The sequence below is a fragment of the Humulus lupulus genome, chromosome 6, assembly GCF_963169125.1.
Source record: "Humulus lupulus chromosome 6, drHumLupu1.1, whole genome shotgun sequence".
NCBI lineage: Eukaryota > Viridiplantae > Streptophyta > Magnoliopsida > Rosales > Cannabaceae > Humulus > Humulus lupulus.
In genome coordinates this window covers 160,222,671-160,231,879 of record NC_084798.1, presented here as the reverse complement: position 1 = coordinate 160,231,879, position 9,209 = coordinate 160,222,671, and the positions used below count along the sequence as shown (strand labels likewise).

At 37.0% G+C, this 9,209-nt stretch overlaps 1 protein-coding gene across 2 annotated transcripts; it reads right to left on the bottom strand.

The window, feature by feature from the left end:
* Positions 1–1,703: 1,703 nt before the first annotated feature.
* LOC133782657 (nuclear intron maturase 2, mitochondrial) lies at positions 1,704–4,514 on the bottom strand. 2 transcript variants are annotated; one of them, XM_062221995.1, is made up of 3 exons: positions 4,327–4,514; positions 4,061–4,213; positions 1,704–3,826 (listed from the first exon to the last, which is right to left on the bottom strand). In XM_062221995.1, the coding sequence occupies exon 3, from the start codon at positions 3,782–3,784 to the stop codon at positions 1,808–1,810; it is 1,977 nt and encodes a 658-aa protein (XP_062077979.1). In that variant the 5' UTR covers positions 3,785–3,826; positions 4,061–4,213; positions 4,327–4,514; the 3' UTR covers positions 1,704–1,807. The 2 variants fall into 2 exon arrangements, with proteins under 2 accessions (XP_062077979.1, XP_062077978.1); XM_062221994.1 differs by having other exon boundaries at positions 1,704–4,213.
* Between the last annotated feature and the right edge of the window lie 4,695 nt (positions 4,515–9,209).

Genomic DNA, 9,209 nt, shown 5'->3' with positions numbered 1-9,209 from the left:
GAGCTAAAGGATTATTCGCTCCTTTGCAATTAAATAACCAAAAGTGAAATGCCTGTTGATAAAATTTTGAATGATCCAAAAGTAAATACAGGAACTTTTTAACACATTCCCTCGCAATAAAATGGACTCTCTTTATTTCCCAGTTTTATCAATAAACTAAAAAAAAAAAGGATGCAAAAACTGTTTGAGAATATAAACTAACCTATTTCCATCACATGTAGGGCATAAGCACGGATTGAGGGCAACTGGGTCATACAAAGGGGACCATTCAATGGTGGAATTTCCTTTACATAGTTGGGTGGAATTTCCTTTACATAGTTTGCATATGTAGAAGCCTTTGCCTCTACAAACCGACAAGGTTCCGCTACACTTTTCTGAATAAAACCCATAAAAATGAAATGATATTACTGACCTCCCCTCAAGTATATTGAGAACGCTCACTTATGACAGAAGAAAACTGCTCACTTATGGCAGAGGAAAACAGTGGTAACATCACACAATAAAACAAAACAAGGCCAAACAAAAAGCACCTCATACTCCCCAATAGCCGTTAAAGCCACAAACTAACCTCTTGATCTATACACCCAAGTAGCAACCCAAATTTGAGCTTATCCCCAATAATCTCCATTGAACAATAAAAAAGATATTACTATCAAAATGACAAGGAAAAAAAAAAAGTTAAGATTGGCCAAAAGGTTACAAGTTTCTCGTCTTTACCAGTTTGGCTTCATTTGCCGCCCGAAGAACCGATTGTGGCAGAGGAAACCAGACTGAGAGTCACAACTCCCCCAAAAATTACGGCAGCACCCTTGCCCAGCGCTTGCACTTGCTTTGGAATCATCTATGTCAATTGGTTTAACCTTGAAGATGTAGCAGGTCACCATTTTATCAGTTTCCCATGAAACTAAGAACATTTCATGAAAATAGGAATTTCAAGTAACAAAGAGAGCACTAACCTTAACAGGAGCATTATAAGAAAAATTCAAACACCTACAATTTTTGTCACAATTCTCCCAATCTTTAGACATTGGTAGCCCCAAAAGTTTCCTATCATTTCTATCATCCAATAAAAAAACTGCCTATAAAAACCATCTTTTTCTTCCAACAATTAAAAACCTTCTACATATTTTAATACATGGCTGAACATCAAAAGATCCACCTAACTGGCACATCCAAGCAAACAAGAGTCTTCTCCTATTTTTCGTAAACTTATGAATCTTGCCAGACAACATAGAAGGAGAATTCCTAATACTGTTAAGTTAAAAGCCAAACACCTCGTATGAAAAAAAATTTACAAACCGCAGAAATTTGCAATCTCTTCCTAATGCGACTAATGAGCACACACCATTGGAAGATGCATTATCAGTTGTGATTGTTTTAAGTATACCTCACACACTAATAGTGTTAGTCCTATTACCACCATTCTTTTGAAGCGATAAGTATTGTACTAAAGTACGTAAAGAACATCACCACGTTTCTTTCCAAAACACAATTTTTTATTTTATTTTATTTGCTTTTTACCTTCTAATTTATATGGAAATGGTTCCAAAGGGTACTTGTCTCCACTTTCCATTTTCAAGGAAGAAAACAGAAGCTCCTTAATTCTTAAGGAAAATCCGGCTTCAAGCAATATTTAATGCCTTTCCTATGTGCGCAGTTGCAAAATAACTACAACAATCTAGTAGAACATGGACAAAAGTATCTACTGTAATTTTATCTGAATTGTTTTCTTTTTTCTCTTTTTTTTTATATAGAATTCAGTCTACAAGGGAAAACAACAGTACAAGCAATGACCCAAACATTATAATTAGTATTCCTCCTTTTCGATTTGTTGCTCAATATAATCTTCATTAGAACCCAAAAGCAGTTGTTGATCTCTTTGCCTATTGGTATTACTACCAACCAAGGAAAGGTGATCCAATACAATAGCATTCCTTTTGTAGTTCCAAACAAGCATTGAAATGTAATCTTGTGGCAAAAGAAGGCCAAGTTCCTTGATGCAACTACGTTGCTCTTCCAGGGTTTTCGGATCATCAAGCCTTGTATATTCCAATAAAGCCTTCTCATGATCAGGTCTCCAGTTACTTGGAAAAGGGGTGTAATCCGTTTCTGGTACCAGAGACATCCTGGTATATTGAAGTCCATCAATTGACTCAACAAGACCCATTCTCAAAAGATTGTGGTACTCAGGAGATTGACCTTTCTTCTCCTTCAAAGGACGGCTTAGATTCCGAGCACCAATCGTGTACACCTTTGCTCGGGAACGAAGTTTGTATTTGGCTGCATAAAGCTTTGCAAGTGAACCCCTTAAAATGTAAGAGCAAAAGTTCACCACTTTTTTCCTATTATCAGCGTATCTATACCACTCAACCATTGTGGACAAAAACTTGTTCATTTGTGCATTGGTGTGGGCTTGGGTAGCATGAAACATTCGAAAACACGGCTGTGGATCTGGATCCCTATCACCCTTCACAAAGTTTAGTTTCCTAAACTGCTTGATGCATTGTTTCAAACTAGCTGTAACTGATAAAAGGGTTCCCACACCCTTCTCACTGATGATCTTACCCCCAGTAGCAGTATAACGAAGAGTTGGGTAAACAACTCTCCGGCATAAAACATGGTCAAGAAACAGTATACCCTTTGTTATATGTTCTATAGGGAGGCTCTCATTGTCAAGCTTCAGCATATATTTCTGATCGCAAAACTCAATCAATTCCTTTCTCAATGTTGCAGCATCCGCCCTTGGTCCCCTAATACCAACCAATATGTGACCACCGTAGCGTATATAGTCCATCTTTCGAGTCTTATCTGGTCCACTTGTGGGAACAAATTCTGGCCAAGATGTATTTCCCTGTTCTACTTCTCCGTCAGGGCTATTCCATATGACATCACTCTTTGAAGGTCGATAAAAGTTTTTAATTCTCCCTTCCATCCATCGGTCCAGTTCATCCAAGCAAACATTAGCCAAGAGAGGACTGAGTATCCCACAATGGCCCCAAGAAGGAAGCTTCTCTGCCTCCTCAGGGGAAAAACCAAAGAATGTCTCTAACCAATAAGGGTCTGGTTTTGGCTCATCCTCAGCCAATACCCTCTTCTTCTGGTACTTTCTCTTGACTTTTTTCTTCTTCTCTTCACCACTATCTTTGGTAGTAATCACAGGAGTGACCAATGCTGCTTTCACCAAATCAATCACCTTCTTATCCCTCACATCCCTCATTAAAGCATTTATAGCCAACCCCACCTTCATCCCATCTAAGATTGTGCTCAAATCACCCTTTATATACCACAAATAGCCTGCAAAACTCTTCCTAATCACCCTTAACACAGTATGGGCATTCCTACCAGGCCTAAAAGCAAACGACTTCTGCGAAAATCGAGCTTCATAAATCGGCTCCAAAACCATAAGCAACACTTCTTGAACAATTTTATCCTGAAATGCAGCAGCTTGTGTTGTTGTCAAAAGGGCTTTGATCTTCCTCTTGGACAAAGACTGGTAATCAGTCTTATCCTTGGGTGACTTTATGAAAAACTCAAGCCTAGCTCCCCACCTAAACCTATCATCAAGGACAGCGTTTCGAAGCGCCAATAAGTCCTCCAGCGCCGGCCTCTGAATAGCACTCCGCGGCATGTAAGAACCCATGTCGTCAGCGCAAACCTTCTGGTAAGCCAAAACCCATAGCTCAAATCGGCGGAGATAAGATGTCAAATTAGTGACAATACGATCAGGTTCCCGAAAATTCTCAATCCACATTCGAGAACAGAGAGAAACCCCATCTTCCTTCATCAGGGTGGAAGGGTCATCGGGATCAGGTACGCGACGGTGCACCTGAGCGTATGAGAGGAGACGAATAAGGGCGAACCCATAGGTTCTTTGGGGGCTTTTGGAGAAAGAAAGGCTGGTACTTGTGAGAATCTGGCGAGTGAAAATGGGAAAGTTGCGAAGCATTTGAGAGTGGTAGAGGGAAGGGGAGAGCTCACAGGTTGGATTAAGCCATTTCAGAGTGAACTTTCAGAAACCCATATGCTGACTAATCGAAAAAGAGCGAGTTTGAGAGCTTACCAATGATGGAAAGGTCTAGCTCTGGCCTTTGGTGGATGCAGACTGAAATGGAGGTTCAATCCTCAGAGCAGCACATAACACAATAAATGTAACTACTTCTCTGAACAACACAGCACAAAATGAAAACTTAATCCTCAGAACCTCTCAGCATTTCTGCACACAAAATACAAATTATCAAATTTACATAAATCAAGTCCAAGAAAGGTACCGAAGGCCGAGTCGGCTGGGCAGACAAAAAAGAGAATAAGAATGAAAAATACACCTACACTTTGTGAAGCGGAGCCGACTGAGACGGCTGAGAGTTGCTGAGTGAACGAGAGAGAGAAAGGAAATGAGGCGGAGGCAGAAGGTAGAGAGTGTGGAGTGGCCGTGATTCGGAGGTTGAGTAGGTGAGAAGAAGAAAGAGATGAAAGTGAAAATATGGGTTTTAGCTTGTTGAGTTTCAATATGGGTTTAAAGCCTTCTTTTTAAGTCTTGCTATTGAAATATATCCCAATATCCTTAATAGGGCTGGTCACGGGTTGAGTTGGCCGCGTGCAGGGTTTTTGAACGAGTCAAACTAATTACATTGGCCTAGAAAATATTTAAAATATTAAAAATTCTAACTCATTTAAAATATTTTTAATATATAATCCAATCCTACAAATTACATTAAGGGTTGGGTTAGGTTGGGTTATAACCCATTTAAAAAAATTTATAAAGTTTATCAAGGTCAATATAGAGAAAAAATATAGCCTAATAAATTATGTATAATGTAAAATACAAATTGGTGTAGTATGTGACTATGAATGCACGGTATACTGAGACAATACATAAATTATATATAATATAAAATATAAATAATGAGAATGAGAATGTATAAATTAAAATAGACTTTAAAATATTTTAGATCACAAAGACACTAAATACAAGTTGGTACTTATATGGCTAGCTATATACAGATGCACATACATATTTATATATATAATAGACGTTAAATTTTAAACTTGTAAACTAAAGTCTAAGTCGACAACATCAGCAACATTATGTTAGCAAAGCAAGAGCAACCATCCATATATGCTTTAGGTGAAAATATACTAACTTACTGAGTGTGTGCACCGTGTGGTACTGAGACTGACTAGTGGCTCTCGTGAGTGATGTAACCAGCTGCCTATGAGAGATGATTGAGTGACGGAGCTGGAGATCGAGAGTCGACAGAGTGAGTGACAGAGCCGTGAACGGAGCTGGAGACCGAGAGTCGACGAAGTGAGTGATGGAGCTGTGAACGAAGATGAGTGATGGAGTGACTGAGACTGAGAGTCAATGACTTGGAGTTGGAGTCGATAGGGTCCACAGCCTGGAGCTAGATTCGAGACGGTCCACGGGCTAGAGCTGGAACCAAGAGAGTCGACTGCCTATTCGTCTGCCTGCCTCCGACTCCGACTGCCTCCACCTGGTGCTGCATAATTACAGAACAGAGAAGAGAGAGTAGAGAGAGATAAGAGAGGTCAGAGGCGCACAACCACAAGCTTTTACGTGATATTCAATGTATTATAATATTATATCTAACTTAGTTTAGTATTATGTTATCTTTTATGTGATATTCAATGTATAACAATATTAAATGTATTATATGTTATCTTTCTTAATACGACATATAAGCATATAGGCCAGCCTAAACTTATTCATATATGTATAAAAAAATGAATAGAGCATATAGGGTCGGCCCGGGTTGGGGTAATTGGGTTAGGATTTATTTGGGCCGTGGCCGACCCAATCAAGTGCGGGCTGAGCAATTATAGCTCATTTAATTTTGGGCTGCTAAAATTAAGCTTGTTTGGCCCATTATACGGGTTGGGTTGGCCAGTTTGGTCGGCCCACAGATAAAAACACCCAGCCCTAGTCCTTACTTTTTTTTAGTACTAACAATCTAATCTAATCATGATGCACTAGCCCTTAACACAACTAATTAATCGAAGCTAATTTTTGGATATAGCTCAACTCTTTGGATAAAATTTGAATAAATATTTCTTATTGCCAACATAGTTCAATCTTTTTGAAATTCCATATCATTATTTTTAAATTTCCTAATAATTAATAACATATACATGTAAATATTGAACAAAGAGTGCACTCGTGTAGAAATGTTAGCTAAACTTTTTCTTACTAGTTCAAAATCATAACTTTAGGAAACTAAAAAGTTTGCATCAAGTGACTTGTTGAGATTAAGTTGACTTTTTCATGGGACATCTATCTTTGTGATTATCTAAATGACTAGTCACATTAGGACTATCTTTGTGATTATCTAAATGACTAGTCACATTAGGACTATCTGCTCCTAAATACTTCTCATAGTGATTTAATTGCCTTTATTTTTACCACTAACTTTTTGTTATATTATTTTAAATAATATAATGTTAGATTAAATAATGTGACAAAATGTGATTTGTCACACCTTGTAACATATTATTGAGAGTCACAAAATTGAACACATGTGTGTGCCCAAATATGGCATATTTTGGAGTTATAAAATCAATTACAAATTTGTAACTCCCAAATATTACCCAATAATATATAGATTATATGTTACACATTTGAGAATGAATTTCACAAAGCCATTATGAATTATGGTTGTTGGAGACATGTTGCTAACTCTCATTAGGTGTATGGAGGTTACAAAATCATGTGAGAAAGGTTTGGGACGTTTTGGAAAAACTAAAATATTTTGAAGCTGAAATTGCCTGTGGCCGCTGCCACTGATTATCCCTGGGCGCGACCTTGGGGACAGAGGCCAGTGGTCGCGGACTTGGGGATAGAGGCCAGTGGTCGCGGACTTGGTGATAGAGGCCAGTGGCCGCAACCAGGGGTGCTGACAACCAATTTTTTTTTTAGTTTTTTCCAATTTGAACGGTTCTAACATCCAAAGTAATTCTCAAATCTCCATTTTAATTCCATAAACATCCAATTAAACATTGGTAACAGCCATGGGGGTTGGTGGAATTTGAAATTCAAAGGGTATCTCAAACTTTATAAATTGGAGCTTAATGCTCACTTGTAAAACACACTATTTCTATCCACTAGAGCGCTTGACTAGAAATTCACTTAGAGGCTTGTTTATTCCAGAAAGCTATTTCCATTTGTGGGAGTTACCTTAGTGCTTGAGATAGGGGGAAATAAGCTTTTGGACAAAGGGTGTAAATCTTGTTCAAGTTGGTGATCCCCAATGCTCTTCACTTTGGTGGTGTGAGTGATAGAGTGATATCTTTCCTTGTTCTTGCTTTTATCTTATTTCTTTTGCTTCTTTTGTTTCATCTTCTTATTTCCTCTTTATATATTTATTTGTATCTTTTGGCATAGATTTGTAGTTTTTTCATCATTCTCTTCATCTACTTATTTCTATATTTACTTGTATTTTTGTAATAAAGTTGTAAACTTATTTAATCAATCACTTTGTCTTTTGTATTATTTTGCTTAGAGTTGTAATAGTTATTATTTTTCATTGAGGCAATATATATTATCTCTACAATCAAAAAGCTTATTCATTTGTTTGTTTCAATGGAAGGTGAGACCATTAAGATCATGAACCAAGACCTAGTGAGGTTGGATAGGTTTGATGGATTCAATTTCACTAGGTGGCAAGACAAGGTGAAATTCCTTTTGACAATACTCAAGATAGCCTACATCCTTGAGTCAACCTTGGCACCTCTAGCCGAGCCATCCGACATAGACACTCCCAAGGTGGTGGAGAAAAGAAGGAAGAGAGAAGAAGACAACCTTCTTTGTAGGGGTCATATCCTTAATGTCTTATCTGATAGGCTATATGACCTCTATACCAATAACATGTCCGCAAAAGATATTTGGGATGCCTTGAAGAGTAAGTACAAGGCCGAGGAAGAAGGTACAAAAAATTTCTTAATTTCTCAATATTTTGAATTTTCTTTCAATGATGGAAAAACTCTTTTACCTCAAATTCATGAGTTACAAGTGATTGTGAACAAGTTGAAAGTTCTCGAGATTGAGCTTCCCGAGGCCTTTCAAGTTGGTGCAATAGTGGCAAAATTACTACCAACTTGGAGAATTTATAGGAAAAGAATCCTCCATAAGAATGAGGATTACACTTTGGAAGAGATCCAAAAATACATTAGAATTGAAGAGGAATCGAGAATTAGAGACAAGGGTGTGAATGAGTCTAAAGATGAGACTTCCAAGGCCAATGTGGTTTCACACAAGCATCCCCAAGGGCAACAACAACAAAAAGGGTAGTGTGAACCCTTTAGGCCCAAAGAAAGATCATGGACAATTCAAAGACGTGAGAGGTCATTGTTTTGTTTGTGAAAAATTCGGGCACTATGCTAGAGTATGTAGGTATCGAAAGGACCCACATGAAAATGAGGTAAATGTTATTGAAAAGGAAGAAGAGATCCTAGCATGATTATCATGTTTGTGTGCCTTGTTAGGAAATGGTTGTTTTCATGTAATGACCTATAATAAAGCTTGTACTCTTGAAAGCTATCAATAAAAATTAAAGTATTATTCTATGATGATTCTTTATTTTGCTACGAGATTAATTATTGTGATATGAGACATTTATGTGAGATATTAACAAAGTTTCAAAATGAACTTGTTAACATAATAGGTAGGGTGTAGACCTATTATTCAATTATGTGATTATTTGTTTGAGAAATTCTCACATTACATTTGTGTTCAAATTTTATTTTGTGAAATATATAAAACAAAGCAACTAAGTGAAAGTTACTTTCAAAGAAGTGTGTCTTGTTTTAGTAAGTAAATAAATCAAAATAAACATTGAGGTTTTCGTTTATTTTGATCTATTGAGAGTTTATCATGTGACTTGAAGGACTCATGATGAACTTTGTGAATTATAAGTCTAGATTTATCTTTGAAGATAAAAGACTTAATAGAAATAAAGATATTTCTATTTAAAAGTGATATTTTCACTTTATGTGAGAATTGTGGGGGTGGTGCTCCAAAGTTAATCATTTTATTTTCATAATGGTTCATTAATTTGGTCATCCTATTAAATAGGTGACTTAGAATTTCACATTCTAAATCACTTTGGCTATATGTGTATAGAATAGATAAATTTAGACATGTCTGATGTCTAAAATTATTGTTTTTATTTTATTCAAGAAGAAATCAATTTAATACA